A 20,704-nucleotide genomic window follows, 5' to 3' on the forward strand; every position below is an offset into this window, starting at 1 on the left:
CCACCCCCTCCCCACTCTCAGTCCGTGTGACTTAGAAGTATTGACCCTTTCCTCCTCCTCATCTCCGTCCCCACAGCCAGGACTCAACACCTGATGCAGGCTTGGCCAGCAGGGCTCCAAGTCCCAAAGGCTAAAGGGATTGGTTTGGGGACAAACTAACGAGTCAACCTCAGGACTCCAGGGTTGCTAAGCTGGTGGAACATAAGCACAGAGCTTTTGGAGGGCTTCTTACAGCCACATGGGATGTGACTGCCTGGAAATCAAACCGTCTCAGAGCAAAAATGAGTAGAGGAATGCAATGTCATGATTTTAGTATCTGGGGCCCCTGACTCCAGCGATACTCCAGGCCCATACTGTTACCTGAGCCAAATAAAGTCTCCCTCTTGCTTAAGCCGTGTCGAGTTGGTTTGCAAATAAATTTTTTTGTGCAAATAAATTTTTGCAAAAAAAATTTGCAAAAATTCTGCCCGACAATGTTTTTGTGACTGTTTTCGTAACGATTATCACCTAATGCTATTAATTTACATTTTAAAATACCCATCATAATCCGGCACCCAAGCAAACCCATGCTGAATCATAGGGTTATCCTCTGGTTAACCAGAGGTGGGCCCCACAGGTCCCCTGCCCAGATCCCTTCTGACCTTTCTACCAGTTCTGCTTCCCCATCCTGTGCCTTCACATGCTTTGTGGCATCTGGCACCTTCAGAGACCCGTGGCCTCCTCCACGAGCAACCCACATTCAAGGACTGATACTGTTTGAGTAAAAAAACCTCAGGGTGGGGCAAACTCTGAAATGCAGCTGAGCTTGTAGAGCTCGGAGGGCCACGCAGAGCTGGGACTTCTCTGAAAGTCACCCTCCTTTCTTTCTTTCTTTTTTTTTTTTTAATAATTTATTTATTTATTTGACAGAGAGAAATCACAAGTAGGCAGAGAGGCAGGCAGAGAGGAGAGAAGCAGGCTCCCTGCTGAGCAGAGAGCCCGACGTGGGGCTCGATCCTAGGACCCTGAGATCATGACCTGAGCCGAAGGCAGAAGCTTTAACCCACTGAGTCACCCAGGCACCCCAGTCACCCTCCTTTTGGTTTCTTCCCCCTCCTTTGCTGGTTTCTCCGGGGAGCAAGCTTAATAAAGCACGTGCATCTGAATGGATCTGCTTGGGGGCAAAACTGGGAGCAGCCAGCCACCCACTGCATGACCGCTTCTCAGCTTTTCTCCTCCAACAGTCCCACCTGGCTTCAAGAGGCGCACGGAGACTCGAGACCACGAACCCAAGTTTCATCGACAGATGATATTTATTGGCAGAAGGGAACTTAAGGGAAAATTAAAAACGCCAAAGGCAGCTCTGTTCAGTCTAGAGCAAAATTACTGAGAGATCCCAGGACTCACTTTACATGTCCTTTTCCCAACCCGAAGTCTTAGGCGCCTGGTGCCTCCAAGTGTCTCTCACTTTCTCCTCTTATGAAGGTAATGAGCCTGTTCCATCCAGGTCCAAAGCTTGCCTTTTTAGTCTCACATTTATTATGCCCCAAATATTTTACATTTAGAGGGCCATCTCCAAGAGTTTCAGGAACTTGAGTCAGTGAATCATAAAATATTAAGAGCAGGATACTCCGATCCAATATGTGATTAATCCTGCTTATAACAAAGGAGTTGCAGAGCCAGGATGGGCAATGGAGAATGTTCTTCTTTCCAATGACAACCCTTGGCTGCTTTTACCCTCATGGTGGGGAACCTATGCAGCCCGATGGTTGGGACACTTCACTGGCTGCTGTCCCTCCTTAGGGCGGAAGTTCCTCCCATCCAAAAGAAAACCTCCAGACGGAACTTCCCCCCAGAGGGTGGGGAATGAATAAGTAAAATTCTAGACTAAATCATCCCACCTGCCCCCACGTATCCTCCACGTGTGACACTGTTCATAACGTCAAAGGCATGGCTCATTATTTGAAGATTGTTAGAGACATGTGGGTTTCTCTTCTCTATTTTTTTGGTGGCACGAGTGAAACTGGCAAACCCACGGGTGCCTTCCCCACCCTTCCACAATTGTTAGTTTTTCTGGCTCCAGCAGATTCACACACAAGGTTTCATCATCCTGGAGATGGCTATGGGGACGTGAAGTGGCTTCCCAAAGTCATGCAGAGTTTGGAATCAGAATTCTGCCTTATCCACTCTGTCACAAGCTAGCACGTTAATAAATCTTCTCCAGCTTCAGTTTCTTGTGATCTTTGATGGCATCTGCAGGCAGTGATCTTTCTGATAAAAAAAACCAGCCACAGAAGCTCCCGTTGCTTCCCTTTGGTTCTTCCTCAAGGCAGGGGGACCAGAGTAGCCGCATCCACCCGGCCCCCTTTCCCTCCGCTTCCCCTTCCGACTTGATTATCCAGGCAAGTGGGATTGTAACATCGCAGCCATTGCCATAGTAACAGAGCTTGAAAGATGCCATGCTGCCCTGGGAGGGATGTCTTGCTGGGTACCAGGAAAGAGCCAGGGATGTCAGGCACAGGAAAAGGTCCTGGCTTGACAGCACACGGGGGCAAATGTCCTGAAACTATCAGGGATGGGGTGGGCTTATTACTGGCTGAGAGCGAGATGGCAGCAAGTCTCCTACCATTTCTGCTGGGGCTTTGTTGCTAATCTGCTCCTGAGCCACAAGACTGATTTCTCTGTAACGCCACTGGCACCAGCCATTGTGCTGAGGTTGATGGTGAGTGAAGAGAGTGGGGAGAGGGTTAGGGCAGGCAAGATTCCAGAAGCTTCTAAGTGATTACCTGTGCCATCTTCTCCCACATTCAAAGCAGGGAGGGTCGCACAGGTGGAGAAGCTGTTCTGTTACCGAGATCAACCTCTCTGTTATAAAGATTACAGAAACTCTGACCGCGACTGCACTCTATGCCACCACCCAGGCTTGTGGAAAAATCCATAACGTGAATTGTTCATTTTCCTTGCAAGGAGAGCAGGGGAGACGGTGACGGCTACAGGCACTGTTGATGGGCTGAGATTTAAGTGAGGGGCAGGATGAGAATAGAAGGAGGAGGAGAGAAATGGGGACAGGTGTGGGGATCCAGTGAAATCTGCATCGGGACCAAAGCTGGTCATTCTTGATACCCAAATGCGATGGAGCATCCCAGTCAGAGCCCAGCAAAATGGCAATTCTAAAGACCAACTCTTTCCATGAATCCAGCCACAGCTAGATTTCTAGAGCCAGTGCTCCCTGTTGGCATCCTCAGTGGGGCCCAAACCAAATGTGCTATGCACCTGGGCCATGGATGGGCATCAAAATCACCTCTCGTGCTTCTAAAAAGCTACATCTGCTGGGCCCCACGCCTATAGTGTCTGAGCAGCGGGTGAGCATGGTGGATGAGCGTCTGAAGCCAGACAGAGGGTCCACCCCTGCTAGCTGGGTGACCCTGGGAAAGTGACCACATGGAGCTCTGTGCCTCAGTTTCCTCATCTGTAAAACAGAGGAAACAATAGGACCTCCACCCCAGGGCTTTTGCGAGGATTACAAGAAGTACAAGCCGGACGCTCAGCCGGCACAATGCGCTTGGTACGCTCAGTTATTGCAGGGACAACGTGGGGCCCTGCATTTGTATTTGGGAAGTGCTCCACAGTGAATTCCAATCTGCAGACCTGTGCCATCTGGGGAGAGGCAGTGATCTCCAGGCCCTTCCCTGGATGCAGCATCAGGTCGCTATGAGTTAAAATAACGACAGGAAGGACCTGTCTATCACCAGTCCCTTCCCTTGGAGGGGGCAGGAGACCCTGTCTCCTGGAGGAGGCCAGATCTGATACAGGAGGCTTGCAGGGGAAGAATGGCCGCACCGAGGATGCACACACTATGCCACAGGACAGGAGAGAAAGGTGAAGGTCAGGAGCACAGGGGCCTGGCTTTAGGGAAGGAGGTGGACAAAGGCAGGAGGCAGGATAGTAAACGCTTGAGGCCTGTGTTCCAGGAAGTCCCTGGAGCCGAGCCCAATCACGCAGGCCATCCCTCAGCTTCCAGAGAGTGCCTTGGAGCTCGGGTTCCTTGTCCTTTAGCCCTAATACACCTGGAAGTGTGCCGAAGTGGCCCCGTCCTTCCAGCAGCGCAGAGTATCCACAGCAACCGAGCGGCAGAGCGGGCAGGTGCGCTCCCGGTCCAGCCAGAGGCAGAGGCACTCCTCACAGAACACGTGCTGTGGGGACAGCAAGCAGGACGAGTGTCCCCTATGTGCCAACCTTGGTCCTAGGAGCTGGGGACATAGCAGTGAACAAAACAGACGACTCCAGCCCTCATGGAGCTTGCGCTCAACTTGGGGAGATGAATGGTCCCATGAATCTCCCAAATGTAGAATGTATCAGTGGTAAGTGCTGAGAAGAAAAGCCTGGGGGAAGGGGCTAGGGAGTACTTGGGAGGGCTGCTATGTTCAGCATGGGGGGCCAGGAGGACTTTCACTGAATACTGACATTTGGGTGAAGACTGTGCCCTGAGGATCTCTGGGAAAAGAGTGCCACAGGCAGAGGGAAGAGCTTATGCAAAGGTCCTGAGGCAGAAGTATCTCTGCTGTGCTGCGGAGCCTGGGACTGGAGGGAGGGAGATGGAGAATGAGGTGAGAGAAGCTATGGAAGGATACAGATTGCATGGGGCTCTCTGGGCATCACGAGGCCTTTGACTTTTATTTGGAAAGAAGTAGGGAGCCATGGTAGGGCTCTGAGCAGAGGAGTGACCTGAACAGGATTTGCCTGTTCATTTTTTTTTTAAAGATTTTATTTATTTATTTGACAGAAAGAGAGAGAGATCACTAGGCAGAGAGGCAGGCAGAGAGAGAGGGAGAAGCAGACTCCCCGCCAAGCAGAGAGCCTGATGCAGGGCTCGGTCCCAGGACCCCAAGATCACGACCTGAGCCAAAGGCAGAGGCCCAACCCACTGAGCCACCTAGGCGTCCCTTGCCTGTTCATCTTTAAAAGATGCCTTTAGTCAGAGCTCAGGGGTTAAGGGAAAGGCAGGAAAGCTGGAAATATCAGTGAGTTCTCCCACTTTCTGGCCATATCACTTGGACAAATGATTCAACCTCCCAATGCCTCAGTTTCCTTATCTATAAAATGAGAGGTCAGGAGGAAGTGGAGGGAATCACCTCTTTTACTAAGTAAGCTCAATGCTCAACATGGAGCTTAAACTCAGGACCTCAAGATCAAGACTCACATGCTCTACTGACTGAGTCAGCCAGGGGTCCCCAAAATGCTGCTAAGAGTACTCCTCTCATAGGAAGATTGCTTCACATTAAAAACATAATAATCAAAGGCAGTACACGATTTGCTTTTGGAACCTGGATGGGGGGGCAGAATCCTAGCTATGCAGGATATTTTGAAGATGGGTGGAGAAATCTGGATATATACCATACATTAGATAATATTTTACATCAATTTTAAATTGCCTGGGTGTGATGATAGAATTGCAGTTATAAGAGAGAATGTCCTTGTTCTTCAAAGATAAACACTGAAATATTTTCAGATGAAGAATCAAAATGTCGCCAATTTATTCTCAATAGGCAAGGGGGAAAACATTTATATCAAGAAAAGGCAAATGCAAAATGTTCATGATTAGTGGATCTAGAAGAAAGATAAAAGGGTGTTCATTCTATGTCCTTTTGCTCTGTAGTTTTGACATTTTTCAAAATAAAAGTGATAATTTAAAATGATAATATGAAAATCCGAATATTGTTTCCTAAAAAGTTTTAAAAAATGAAATTAAAAAGGCACTTAGAACAATGCCTGGTCAATAGTAAATGTGCTATCATTGTTGGCTAGTATACAGAAGAGATTATTCATGCCAGACTGTAAGCTTCTTACAAACCCATTCCTAGCAGGATGTGCAGTAGTTGCCTAACTGTAAACAGTGTTAAAGGAGAGCTCCATGATGACCTATGCAACAGGGGACCAGTCTGATCCAGGGAGTAATCTAGGAAGGCTTCCTGCAAGGGCGGGGGGGGGGCGGGGGGGGAACGTGTGTTAAGGCCTGAAGTATGTTTAGGAGTTGAATGGGTGAAGAGAGGGGGTAGGGATAGAGCACACCAGGCTTAAGGGAGGATCTGGGCCAAGCTCCTCAGATGTGAAGGCATTGAGGCATTCAAGGATGGCCAACATGGCTACAACAGGAGAGTGTAAGAAGTGGGCGGCAGGAGGTGAGCAGGCCACATATAGCCTCAAAGGATGTGCCTGGACTCTTGCTATGGTCTGAAGGGCAGGACCCAGGGGTCAGCAGGCCCAGCAGTTTCTCTCAGACTCCTAACCAGGGCACTCAAGGCCCTCCACAATGGCGCCCTCTCCTCTTCCTCCTCATCACTCCCTCCCGGACAGCCAATGTCACGGACACACGGGATGACTTGCAGTGCAAAGCTTAGTCATACTGCTAAGCCTCAGGGCAAGCTGTAATATCTATCTGGGATGCTCTTATGCCCCTCCTCCGTCCTTATCAGCTGGTGGGCACCTACTTCTTGCAGAAGACTTAGCTTAAGACATCACACCTCCCCTTCTCCATGACGTCCCCTGTGTTCCATGCCTTACTGTCTCCTGAAAATCTAAGCACTTCTAGATACCTCCTGGGGAGGGTCTCTCTCACAGCATCACACGCACGCCTCTGGCATGATCTGCAAACTCATCTGTCTTGTTCGCTGCATTAAGGGCTTCTGGAGGGCAGGGACCACGCTCCCAACAAGGTTCTGAGCACATGGCAGATGCTCAGGAAATGCTCGCTCAATGAACGAATGAGACTTAACCTCATTCCCTGGGAAAAGGCAGTACTTACGTAGAAGAAAGCAACACAAGCCGTGTTCACATGAAGCTCAATACTTGAGTCAGGTGAGCGGGAAAGGAGAAGCTTTTCATTCCTTCATTCAAAAAACCAATCACTGAGGCTCTCCCATGTCTCAGTCAGTATTTCTCAAATGTTCTGGTCCTAAGACCCCTTTATAGTCTTAAAAAATCACAGATGATCTCAAAGGGCTTGTGTATATGTGGGTCAAATCTGGCTATATTTATCATATTAGAAATGGAAACCAAGATCTATTGAAAACACAAGATTACACAAGCACATGAAGGTGAAAGGGAACACCAGGGGGTACCTGGGCCACACTTTGAGAACCACTCTTCTAACTGCTCATTTACCATTTGTCCTGCCTATCATCTGGGCGGTAAACTTCAAAAGGGCAGCAACCGCTGTTGTGTTCCCACTGCCCAGTCCCGAGCCTGCACAGAATAGGGACTGTAAATGCAGCTGATGAAGGAAGGTCCTCCCACATAGGTCAGGGGGCAGATTCTGGAGACACTGGCATAGTTAAGACCTGACCACTGTCCTCTGGGAGCTCACGGTCCCCTCCTCAGAGAATCAGGCAGGATGGAACCTAGTGCCAAATAAAGAGGTTTGAAGACCACACGTCGACCCAGCGGCCCAGTGGGAGGAGGGAGGAGGTCATCATCCCTGGGCCTACTTCTAGCATCTGGAGAGAAGGATGAGCCCCTACAGAGGGAGGGAAAGGAGGGGCCTCCTGGGCTGCGAAGTGTAGGATCAGTGGGTTTACGGTCAGTGGGGACGGTCAGTCACGACTCCCTGGCTGCGCCTCCTGGGGCATGGAGGTGGGTGAACCCCTGGGGTTGCCTGGGCCACCCTCCCTGCCCCCTGAATTCCATCCAGACTCCTCAAGTCTTGCTCAAAGATTTGGAGCAGGTGGGTAAAGTGAGGGCTGGGGACAAGAGCCCTCACAAGCACAGCAGCTAACCCCCACGGGAGAGAGGAGGCTCTAGATGGGAGAGGGGTATCTCCTAGCCCAGCACTTGATGTTTGGCATGAGCTGAGAAACAAGGAAACAGCCAGGCCAGGTCTGGGTGGATGGTTCAGGTGAGGAGTACAGGTAAGGACCCTGGGCCCTCTCCGTCACTGAGCACAGATGCTGTGCCAGGCACTGCTGGCGTCGTCTAAGTACAGTCTCATGACACCTCACAGACCCCCAAGACTCAGAGAGGGAGAGCCACCAGCCCAAGGGCACACAGCTGCTAAGCAGTGAGGCTGGAATTCAGCTTCAGGGATGTGGTGGGCTGAGTTCTATTACGACTCTCAGTGATCCCCTCTTCCTGGGATTCACATCCGGTGTGGGCTGCCCCTCCCCCGAATGCGGCTGTACTTACTGACTTGCCTCAAGCGAACGGAATACAGTAAAGAGGATGGGACATCACTTCTGAGATTAGGTTACAGCAGATGGGGCCTTCCGTCTTGCTCTCACACCTTCTTCCCACATACTCACTCTGATGAAGTCAGTGTGATAAGGAAGCTGGGGTCGGTTCTGGCCACGAGGAATGGAGGCCTTTGGTCCGACAGCCCATGAGGAACTGAATCCCGCCACTGGCATGTGACCGAGCTTGGAAGCAGAGCCTTCCCCCATGGGACCCTGGCTGGTGTCCTGACTGCAGCCTGAAGCAGGGGACCCAGCTGCGTGTGCCTGGATTTCGGATTCACGCAAACCAGGAGACGATGAATGCTAGCTGCTTTCGGCCACAGAGTGCTGGGTCATTTGTTAGGCAGCAACGGGTAACCGATACAAGAGGTGTCTGCCTCCCTAGTGAACACTCTGCCCGTTATGTTCTATTTCTACTGGTCACACATGGACAATGTGGACAGAGATGTCTGTAGCCCTTGGTTTTGAAAATGACATTACTGAAAGTGGGGCTAATGTCAGACAAGGGACACACCCACATACACACCCAGCCCTAACCACAGATCCTCTTGAATCACACAAACCTGGCTAGCTTTGTCCAGATTTAGAATTAATCACTGACACTGAGTATTGGCATAACATGCTATGCTTTTCAAAACCCACACACAGATAGACACGTCATCTCATTTGACTGTATTAAAGAACCTGCAAGCTGCCCAGGGCAAACATTTTCATTCCTGGGAGACCGAGGACACGGAGGGTCAGTGCCGCAATGAAATGTGTGGCTCGGGGTTGCAAAGTCAGTGCTGGGACGCCGTGGGAACTTGGAAGGCACCTGACGCAGAAATGCCCGGACCGAGGAGTCAGCACAGGTGCTGAGCGATCGCAGCTCAGCTGTTCCTTCATTCCTTGGAGGTGACGTGCACAGGCTTCGCTGCGCGGGGCATAGCACGCTCCTAGGAATTTCCAGGAAAGGGGCTCTACTCTCGTAATGCAGCCTTGAGGACATCTCAAAGCAAGAAGGGGAAAGGTCCTGGCCTCTGAAATCCGGGGCTCTGGGTTGGAATCTGGTTCTGCTGCCGAGGAGCAGGGGAGCCTTGAGGAAAGTCTGTCCTTTCTCCTTGCTGAGCCTACCTCTGCCTCTGTAGAAGAGGGTCACTGTTCCCCCCCCCCCCAACGGTGTCTGGAAGGATGGAAAGGAGTAGGGCCTGTTATAAAGCAGGAAGTGTGAGGCACCCGCAAAGACAAAACCGATAGAAATTACCATTCTCTTGCCCTCCTTCCTTTACATTATCAATACTCAAACCAAAACAAAACAAACCTGTAGTGACCAAGGGCTAATTGTACTCTGACTTTTCTCTTTGGAAAGAAGTCTTTTAAATAAGCCAAGTTTCTGACTGTGTGTTCAAAGTGCCCTTTCCCTGATGTCCCATCGCTGGGCAGGAGGTGTGGCACAGGTACTTGGGGAGTGACTAACTGGGCAGGTGCTTCTGCCTGAGTGGAGAGCTCTAACCTCTGGGCATGCCCAGTGTCTGCCTGACCCGCTTCCATTGACAATCTGCTTCCCAGGCTCTGATGGGGGGATGGTGGCGGGGAGGGAGGTGGGGCCTGTGTGTGAGTGACACACTGTGCCTACTTAGATGTCCCTTTGAAGGAGAGATGGATGTTCCTTTAGCCTGGTGGGCTCTTCCTCTCCCTGTTCACTCATCTCTCTTGTTCATTTATCCATTCATCCATCCATCTACCCATTCATTCGTCTACCCCCCAATCCCACATCTACCCACCTATGCACCCACGGGTGGGTCCATCATTTGTCTGTCTACTCAGTCACCCACACACATATACCTCTGTCCATGCACCTCTGTACTCATCCACCCACCTCTCGACCTGGCTACCGTCCATCTCCATCCCAACCAACCGTCCATCTATCCATTCCTCCAGCCCGTCCATCTCATACCATCTGTCCCCTTCCGTCCTTCCCATTCCTTCCTTCCTTCCATCCATCCATCCATCCATCCAATATTCACTGAGTCAGTGCTATGATTCTCCTGCTAACAAAACAGACACGGTCACCCCTCTCAAGTTGGCCTACGCTTTGGCCAAGAGGAGACAGACCTTGTGCAACCAGTTGCCCAGTTAACTAGCTGACAACTGGGATAATCGCTATGAAGGAAAACCACAAGGATCTCTGAGGCCATACTGCTGGGAGAACCGGCTAGTATGGGGAAGCAGAGTCAGGGAAGACTCTGACTGGGGAGCAAACACTTGACTCATTCATTCATTCTTTCCAATTGCTCAGGAATTAACGAGGCCCTTTTGCCTGTGGAAGTCATCTCCGCCAGCCCAGGCCCAGCTCCCGGCAGCAGAGTGAGACTAGTTTGGCCAAGGCTGTGGCTCCGACCACCGCCGTGTGTGGGAAGGTGTCATGGCACCAGGAGAGGAATGGGAGAGAAGCAAACACATGAAGGCTGGGAGAGCTTGCCAGAAAGGAAGAAGCAAAACTTTCACCTTGACATCATGTTCAAATCATCGCTGCCACGGAGAAGGCTATACAGATGGCTCTGAACCATATGAAAAGATGCTCAAGTGCACTCGTAATTAGGGAAATGCAAATTAAAAACCGCACAGAGATTGTGCTCGTCACCTGTCAGATTGGCCAGGCTCAGGAAAGGCTGGCACGTGCAGTGTGTTGGTAAGCAAGAGGTCATGTCGTGCTCTGCACTGGGAGCGTATACAGTCTTTATGAAGGGTAATTTAGCAATATCTGTCGAAACTGGATACCCTCTGACCTCGTAGTTCCACCATTAGGAATTTATCCTACCGAGAGCCCGCACATGTGTGAAATGAAACACGTGCCAGAAAGGGCCGATCTGGACTGAACCCTGACCAGGCGTGGCTCTAAATGCTTGACTGACTCAACCCATTCAGTCCACATGACGGGCCCAGGTAGCTGCTGTAGATCTCTCCATTTCTGACCTCTCCTGGCAGCCACCATTGTAATTACGGAAGATTATAAACTACCAAGTGCCCATCCGTAGTGGAATGGTAAAACCAACGGTGGTCCATCCATGAAGGGGGATGATAGGCAAAGGAGGAGGCTCTCTCAAGAGCCTGTTTCCAGCCAACGAGGAAGGATATAGAACACAGTTTGGGGGAGAATATGAGACAACATAGGTCTTTCTGAAAATGATGTGTGTGTGTGTGTGTGTGTGTGTGTGTGTGTTTGAACATATAGTGTTTTAATTCCATAAAGCATCTCTATGAAGATTTAATAAAAGAAACTAGGAAGCTAGGGGGAGGTAGGAGGCCAGTGACTGTTTTCCTTCTGGTATATTTAAAATGCTTTAAAAAAATAAACTTTTAATTTTGGAATAATTTTAGACTTATATAAGAGTTGTAAAGATAGTGCAGAGAATCCTTATTTAGCCCCCTCACTAAGTTTAATCATCATCAGCTCGCTTTACTTTTACATCAAAGCCAAGAAATCCCCATTGATACGTGACCAACCGCTGAACTCCAAACTCTGTCTGGATTACCTCAAATCGGTTTTCCAACTCCCGTCCTTTCTCTGCTCCCGGATCCAACCTTGGTCCCATGCTGCACGTAGCCCCTGTGACTGCCAACTCATGAGTTCCTCAGTTTGAATTCTGAGTCATGCAAATATATTCTCAATTTAAAAATAAATAAAATGCAAAAAAGAAACCTCCTAACATCTCCCAAACATAAAAAAAAAGAAAGAAAGAAATGTTGCTGATGCCTCCCTGTCCTCTGACCCCTGGGTGGGGGGCAGCATGGGGGTTGGTGGTGGTCACCGAATAGGGGAGCAGCCGTGCTCCTGTTTCTACCAATGTGCCTGCTGCAAAAAGCCTTCCCAGCCTGGAACTCATTGCTCTCTGTCCCGGTCCCCTGGGATGCTGCATGAATCTCTCTTACACAGCACTTATCACTGCCTGCCTTGTTTCATAGTTATTTATGTATGTGTCTGTCTCCCCAAGGAGACCGTGAGCTGCCAGAGCAGGGAACAGGGTCTGTGTGCCCTCTGCCTCGCCTCCCCAGTATCTGATAGGACACTTTGGCTCGTATACATCTGCTGAACTGACATCTTAGCCCCTGATGTCAGGAGGAGGAGGGGTACCTTTAGGGAGTTAAAAGGGAGTAACCAGTACTCATTGCCATGGTTTAGTGACCTGCAACTTATAACGAAAACAAACGGTAATAGTAATTACAGTGATGATAAGAATTTTAACAAGAGCCATTTTTACAGGTGACTAATTCAAATTTTGCTCTTTCACTGATGATCTCATTTAATCACAATCATAGCTCTATGAAGTCGATATTACGATGCCCATTTTATAAACAAGAAAAGCCAAGGCTCAGGAAGATGGAATGATCTACCCTTGAAGGGTCCAGAGTGCTGCCTGGATTCCTACACCAATGAATCTGACTACGGCATACTAAATTTGTCATTTTTAAGGCTGGACTGATAAATCCAGGGCTCACAGAGGTGAAGGAACCTGCCCAGGGCCACCCACTGAGGAAGAGGCAGAGCCTGTCCGATCTGACTCCAGTCTTGACCATCCCATCCCCAAAGACCCACTGCAGAACCTGAGGTTTGGTCACTGGAGAGGCACATGGGACTTCTGCATGGAACATGGCCCTAGAGGTCCCCCAGCCTCTGTACCCTGCTGGCCCCACCCAATCCCACTCACCTGGCACATGAGGATCAGAGGGTCCCGGAACTCGGCCTGGCAGATGGCACAGATATCACCGGCTTCTGTGCACTGCTGCCCAGTTGCCCGGACGCCGTAATTCTGTACGAGGGAGTAGACAGAGATACCGCCAGCTGCGGACCCTCCCCGGAGCAATGTCTTCAGGAGCGCTGAGAGAGCTATCTCTGGCTCCTGGTTCTTTTGACTTCAGTGGGGGCCATTTGAAGTCAGCTCACCTGAGAGGTGCAGAGAAGCTTCAGGGCTTTCCTAACTCCGCCCACACGACCACAGATGTCAAATGACTGAAAAGAGAGTGGAGTGATGGCTGAAAGTCTCCAAGGGTTGTTTAGGATCTTTCTTACCACTCCCAAACCACCCCCACTGACCCCTTGTCTTTGACGATAAACATTTTCAGGACACTCTATCCCATCTGGAGCTCCTCATTCCTATCACTTTTGCTAGGCATTTGGTTTGCTGCCTTCTGTCAATAGTCTCCCTTGCTACCGGGGCCAGGAAAGCAAATACATGACACACATTCTACCTCTTCCCACTGCCACGCCCAGCACAGGCATTGCTAATTGATCACAGAACCCTGATTCTAAACCCAGCCAGCTCCCTAGTCAGGCATTGCCAGTCGATCAGAATCAGCAGGCAAGAGAAGCCCCGGTGGCTGATAGGGCATGGATTACCCAGCTAGTCCTGCTGGGAGGAAGAGAAGGGAAGAATATATTCCCTTAGGATTCTCTAGAGCCAGAAATAGAGAAGGGAAAAGAAAGAGGATGATGTGTTTATGGGTGGGGGGAAAAACCCGATTTGTACCTAGGAATGGAAACAAGTTTGGGAGGGGGGAGTATCATCTACAGGTAAGAGCTCCAGGCTTTGGAAGCAGGCTGCCCAGGTGTGAAACCCACTCTGTTATCGTTAGCAGAGTGACGCTGGGCGAGCTGCTTCTCTCTGAGCCCCCATCTCCTCGCCCATAAATACAGGAGTAATAATGGAAATATGTGAAGGGAGAGCATCTGGTGAGCTTTATGGGCAAGAAATCAGGGTGGATTCAACCGCAAAAAGGAATGAAGTATTGATATATGCCACCATGTGGATGAACTTTGGAAACATGATGCTAAGTGAAAGAAGCCCCCCACAGAAGACCACGCGGCGGAGGATTCCATTTATGCGAAATGTCCACAACAGGCAAGTCCACTGAGACAGAGAGCAGACTGGTGGTTGCCAGTGGCTGGGGGATGGTAGTGAGCAGAATGGGGAGAAATGGCTTAATGGGTACAGGGTGTCTTTTGGGGGTGATGAAAATGTCTTGGAGCTAGATGTGGGGGTGGTGCAGCCCTGCGTACCTGCTCAGTGCCAAGGAGTTGCACCCCACCCCCCATTTGAAACAAAAAAAAGATTCCAAGCTCCCTGCCTGCCCCCAAGACCTGGCAAATGTGTGGACTTTCCTCATGACAGCCCTTAAGTCTCTGGCCCACCTCACCTTGCAGAGGCTGTAGAGAACAATCAGGACCCCTCCTAGGAAGTAGCTGTTGGAGGAGTCGTCCCCCATGATGTATTTATACCACAGCTGGATGGGGACAAGTGATCGGAACAGCTGGCTCAACTCCTCGATGACCAGATAGAACTTGCCCTGCAACCACACAGAAAGCATCAATTATTATTAGCTGTAAAAGACCCAAAGGACCCAGCCGGGGGTCCCCCAGCCTGGGCAGTAATGATGTCCCAGGTCACAGGCAGGCCATTAATCAGCTTTGGAAAGCACTCAGACCTGCTCTTAATGGGTTTGCGATATGGCCGGGGAGATGTGGCCCCTGCCCGCCGCCCTCACCCACTGCCCACCAACCTCAAGGAGCAAAGCTCTGAGGATCACATTTCAGGGAGGGAGAAACTGGACACTTCTGTCAGAGGGCTGGGGTGTGGGTCACTCCCTGGTGCCTGCTGTGGCTTTGGGGCCACCGTCCCTGGCCCCACACACAGATTGCCCTTGTCTCAAGGGCTGACCCAGGCATCACGGAGGGCCCAGCCTCCGGGGCAGGAGCTGGATGGACGATAGGAGGCAAGTAAGGGCAGGCCTAGAGGTGGACGGGGATATGCGCTCTCCTTCCCAGCTACTGTCTGCAAGAACGCAGGGGGACATCTGGGCGAAGGAGACGCATTTGGGATTCAGATGGGGCTGGGTTTGAAGTTTGCATTGCTGCAAGTTCACGGGCCCCGGCTTCCTCATCTACAGAACGGGAACCACAACTCCTGTCTTACAGACTGCTCTGCAGGTTCACAGAGAGCATCTAGCACGTGCCTGGCACGGAGCAGTGCTCAACCAATTCTATTTCCCTTCCTCCCTTTGCTCTTGGACAAGTCCCTCCAGCTTTCTGTGGCCTCAGCTATAAAATGAGATGAAAATAACCCCATCCTGTTATGTCTAATAAATTTAAACATACATCTATTTATGACCTAGCATTTCCACTTCTAGGTATGAACCCCAGAGAAAAAAATGTATGTCTGCTTATAGGCAAATGATCATATAGCAATTCTATTCATAATACCTCCAAGCTGGAAACAGCCCAAATGTCCATCAGCAGAGGAATGCATAAACAAATTGTGGTGTATTTATACAACAGAATACTACTCAGGAATAAAAATGAAGAGATGACTGATGGTTGAATCTCACATGCATATGTCCAATGGAAGGAGACAGTTATAAGAGAATACATATTGCACAATTCTCATTTATATGAAATCCTGGAATAGATTAACATTAATCTGTTGTGAGAGAAATCAGATCAGTGGTTGCCTGGGGTGAGGAGGAGAACTTACTATTAGGGGCATCAAGGAATTTTGGAGAGTGATATTTTATAATGTGATTGGTATGGTGGTTACACAAGTGTATACATTTGCCAAAACTCATTGAAATGGGGAAGCCTGGGTGGCTCAGTTCAACATCTGCCTCTGGCTCAGGTCATGATCCCTGGTCCTGGGATCCATCGAGTCCCGCATTGGGCTCCTTGCTCAACAGGGAGCCTGCTTCTCCCTTTGCCTGCGGCTCCCCCTGCTTGTGTGCTCTCTCTCTCTAACAAATAAATAAAATCTTAAAAAAAAAAAAAAAAAACAATCTCATTGAAACAAGATGGGGTCAGCAGGGAGACAAACCATTTTTTTTTTTAAGAATTTTATTTAAAAAAATTTTTTTAAAGATTTTATTTATTTATTTGACACAGAGAGAGAGAGAGAGATCACAAGTAGGCAGAGAGGCAGGCGGTGGGGGTGGAAGCAGGCTCCCTGCTGAGCAGAGAGCCCGATGCAGGGCTCGATCCCAAGACCCTGAGATCATGACCTGAGCTGAAGGCAGAGGCTTAACCCACTGAGCCACCAAGGTGCCCCTTTTAAATATTTTTAAATTTTTATTTATTAGACAGAGAGAGACATAGCGAGAAAGGGAACATAAGCAGGGGAAGTGGAGAGGGAGAAGCAGGCTTCCTGCTGAGCAGAGAGACTGATCCGGGGCTTGAACCCAGGACTCTGGGATCATGACCTGAGCTAAAGGCAGACGCTTAACAACTGAGCCACCCAGGCACCCGCCATAAGAGACTCTCAAGCTCACAAAACAAACTGAGGGTTGCTGGGGGGAGGAGGGTAGGGATAGGGTGGCTGAGTGCTGGACATTGGGGAGGGTATGTGCTACGGTGAGTGCTGTGAAATGTGTAAGCCTGATGATTCACAGACCTGTACGCCTGGGGCAAATAACACATTATATGTTAATTAAAAAAACTCATTGAAATATATGCTTCAAAACTGCACTTTTTTTTTTTTTTGTATTTAAATTACACCTTAATAAAGCTGATTCAAACAAACAAACATAGAAAGAAGCAACCATCCCTGCCTCAGGCACACAGAGCCTTAAAAATGTGAATAGCATTTGCTCCAGCGATTCTATCTTTAGGAATTCATCCTAACAAAATTATCCAGGATGTGCACTGGGATGTGTATGAAGGTCACAGCAGCATTCTTTGTAACAGTACCAATAGACACAAGTAAATAAATGTACAACAAGAGGGTTTGCTATGGTGAGAGCTATAATGGAAAGCCATACAGCCATTCAAACATTATCCTGAAAAACAGCAACTCAACTGTGGAGAAACCCAGCACATATCATGTGATCCAAATGATCAAGATTTACACCCCCAGCAGTAAGTTCTGTCAACAGCCTGGACCCCCTGATAAGAAGCTCTGAGAAGAACCTAGTATCACCTCCGTGGTTATTCAGGTCAACAATTTACAAAACATGAATTGAGTCATGAATAAGAGACACATACAAGGGGCGCCTGCGAAGCTCAATGGGTTAAAGCCTCTGTCTTCGGCTTGGGTCATGATCTCAGGGTCCTGTGATCGAGCCCTGCATTGGGCTCTCTGCTCAGCAGGGAGCCTGCCTCCTCCTCTCTCTCTGCCTGCCTCTCTGCCTACTTGCGGTCTCCGTCTATCAAATAAATAAATAAAATCTTTAAAAAAAAAAAAAGAGATACATCCAAAAGGAGGCTCATTCTGCAAAAGAAATGTCCAGCACTCTTCAAATGTGTCAAGGTCACAAAAGACAAAGACAAGATCAAGGAACTGTCAGGTCGGAGAGGAATAACGAGATACGATATGCCAGATGAACACAATGAGGGATCTTGGATTCAATAATCCCTGGAGTATGAAAGAGACGTTAGTGGGGCAACTGGCAAAATCTGGTAAAGTCTGTCACTTTGTTAATAGAAACAGTTGTGATGTTCATCTCCCGGCTTTGCTAACTGCACTGTGGTCAGACTAGATGCTAACATTAGGGGGAGCTGGGGGAAGGGTATGTGACGACTCTGCACCATTTCTGCAATGCTTCTTTAAGTCTAAACATTTCAAAAGGGAAAGGTAAAAAATCATCCTGGCGAAGGGTACCTATTGACGCAAGGAAATATTGATATAATAGTTCTGAGTGGAAATGTCCCCATAATCTTCGTGTTTTTCTGCCTTTTCCAATTTTTTCTTTTTTTTTTTTTGTACTGAGCATAGGATACGTTTACATTAGAGGGGGAAAAAGATTATAAAAACATGTTGTCTATCCATCAGATGGATGATGTCTGGGATGAGGATAAAGACTTTCTATCCACCCCACTATATTCCATCTTGATGGGCCTAGGAAGGGGGACCAAGAAAGGGCATCCAGTTGTCCCCTCATCCCAATGCCTGACCTTTGTGACTAGCTGTGCCCTTGCTGTGAGGGCCCTCTACCCCCTCCAGTCTCTGATCCCTGGACATACCCCTCAGAGGAGTGTTCTGGTTTCCTCTGCAGCCTGAGGCAAGGTGGAGGCGACTGGGAAAGCAGAGATGCGGGGGATGGGCACCATGCTGGTTTTACAAGCCAGTGGTGTGGTGGGAGCGGAAGCAATGGTACAGCAGCTCAGCGGATGGCTAGGGTTGCTCAAACTCTGTCCGTGTCCTGACAGCAGGCCCCGGGCTCTGCTGAATACCGATGTTGTGAGCTTCGTTTTCCTGCATCACCTCAGCCTCAGCTGCCCCATGCTTTCAACTGCCCGCATCTAGGCTCACTCAACGACTGCATGTTCCAGCTCATTCTGGGCCAAAAGCTCAGTCTCTCCCAATGTCCAACCTAACTTGCGCAGAGAAGCAGGCAGAGAGAGAGGAGGAAGCAGGCTCCCCACTGAGCAGAGATCGATGTGGGGCTCGATCCCAGGACCCTGGGATCATGACCTGAGCCGAAGTCAGAGGCTTTAACCCACTGAGCCACCCAGGCGCCCCAGATGCTAGACAAATTATTTTAACACAGTGTGGTACAACTCAGCTAGAGCTGAGCACGAGGGGGCCAGAGTTGGAGGATGGGGTAGGAGTGGAGAAGTGATTAGGTAAGTCTTCCAAGACCTAAGAGAAAGTATCATCTCAGCGGACCTTGAAAAAGACGTGCTACTCAAAGTGTGGTCCCTGGTCCACTGGCCTCAGCACAGTCGGTCGTGTTGCCAGCACCTGACAGGGAGGAGATGCTCCCTGTGCTCCTGTGGCCGGGGACCGTTCTGAGGCTAGGGAGTCCGCTCTCCTTCCTCGTGTCAGCTTCTCAAGTTCGCTGATGGAGAAGGAGAGGTGGAAGAGAGAATGTCTCTTTAGAAGTGAACACTGATGTCACAGACGACGACGAAATAAAGGGAGTGAGTGTCTTCGTGGCACCAGGCAAAGGTAGCAATTAGCTGCTGGTGGTGGGGGGGGCACTTGGAGGAGATACAGCCCCCAGGGAAAACTGGGCATATCCCAGTGAAACCATCGCTCTCTAATTAAGCAGCTTTGTAATTCCAGGTTTCTTAAGCATGTTATTTCTGACGACCACCAAATGGAATGTGTGGTTTTTCTCTGGGGTGTCAGGGAGCAAGGAGAAGCGATCAGATTGTGAGCCGTCTGCTCCCCGCCACCCTCTCCCTCCCTGCCACCCGTGAAGGGGAACAGGAACAACTGCCACAGGACTGGGGCGCGCAGGGTTCTCTGCTGGGATTCTGATCCAGGGGGCGGGAGCGGCAGAGATGGGAAGGCGGAGGAGTCGGTGCTGACTTCCATACTGCGAGGACTGGGGGGTGGGGGCGCAGGGACACATAGAGATGGGAAACAAGGAAACAACAGAGGGCTGACTCTGGGAGGGGGTGGCAAATGCAGGAGAGAGGACTGCTGAGAAGCAGGAGAAATGAATTGGGGAAGAGGACTTGAACTCTGGGGTGAGGAGGGAGGGCACACATCATCGGATGGTTGTTAGCAGGGTCATGTATCAAGGATGGGTAGACAGAGATGGAAGATATTTTTCTGCATTGCAATTCATAATATTATACAGCTTTATGAGTATGTTTATGGTTCTCTTTGGGGCACACTTTCTCATCTAGAGAAGGAAGACAGCACAGCAGGTAAGGGATTTGGGACTCCAAGGTCAGATCTGTACCTACTAATTGATTTTAGACAATAATTTAATGGCTTTGAGCCTCAGTTTCTTAATCTGTAAATGGGGTTGAATATATATATACACAAACTCACACATACATATATCACACACACATACATACACGCAGTGGTGTGCTGGCAAACCAGGTCCCTGGAAAACCACCAACGAAGGCCCTGATTTGTGTGTTTGTCAATTTCTACGGCGTAAATACTCCCACAAGGCCCATTTCAAGCTGCCAAGGGTTTCACACCCGCTTGCACGTTTCTTGAAAACTTAATCATCGGCTCTCACAAGCCAGGGCAACCTGTCTCCAACACACGGAGGGGTGTGTGTGGGGGGATGTCTGAGGATCAAATGAGCAAATGAACCTAAGACCCAGGTACCCAGGGAGGCCTCCGTATGTGACAGGAGCTAGTTCGGAATCTCACGAACATCTGAGAAGATGAACATGATCAATGCCAGCTTCTTTGGGAGATGAGAAATGTCAGGTTCAAAAGAACTAAGGGACATCAGAATGAGACTGAAGGGTCATCTGGAATGTCCCAGCCTACAAAGGAAGAGAGGCTCTGGGGCACCTGGGGGGCTCAGTCAGTGAGGCGTCTGCCTTGGGCTCAGGTCATGATCCTGGTGTCCTGGGATCGAGCCCTGTGTCGGGCTCCCTGCTTCTCCCTCTGCCCCCCGCCCTCCTCTGCTCATGCTTTCGTGCTCTCTCTCTTCTCTCTCTCTGAAATAAACAGATAAAATATTTCCAAGGAGAGGTTCTGAGACTATAGGGAGGAGAAAGAAGCAAGGAACCCAGTCGACAATGAGAATTCAGATCTGGGGGTCTAGGATACAGAGCCTGG

At 49.6% G+C, this 20,704-nt stretch overlaps 1 protein-coding gene across 4 annotated transcripts in view; it reads right to left on the minus strand.

Moving 5' to 3' along the window:
* Positions 1–1,273: 1,273 nt before the first annotated feature.
* RNFT2 (ring finger protein, transmembrane 2) overlaps positions 1,274–20,704 on the minus strand; it is a 67,573-nt gene continuing 48,142 nt past the window's right edge. Inside the window, exons 8-11 of one of the 4 annotated variants that reach the window (XM_082699783.1) lie at positions 14,379–14,528; positions 13,129–13,194; positions 12,893–12,994; positions 1,274–4,172 (exon numbers count right to left, since the gene is read on the minus strand). In XM_082699783.1, coding sequence (XP_082555909.1) covers positions 4,038–4,172; positions 12,893–12,994; positions 13,129–13,194; positions 14,379–14,528 — 453 coding nt within the window. In that variant the 3' untranslated portion in view covers positions 1,274–4,037. Of the gene's footprint in view, positions 4,230–6,993; positions 7,377–11,440; positions 11,831–12,892; positions 12,995–13,128; positions 13,195–14,378; positions 14,529–20,704 lie in introns of those variants that run through there. The other 3 variants (XM_082699782.1, XM_082699784.1, XM_082699785.1) reach the window with 3 other exon arrangements.

Source organism: Mustela nivalis (genome assembly GCF_964662115.1).
Source record: "Mustela nivalis genome assembly, chromosome: 14".
NCBI classification, from domain to species: Eukaryota; Metazoa; Chordata; class Mammalia; order Carnivora; family Mustelidae; genus Mustela; species Mustela nivalis.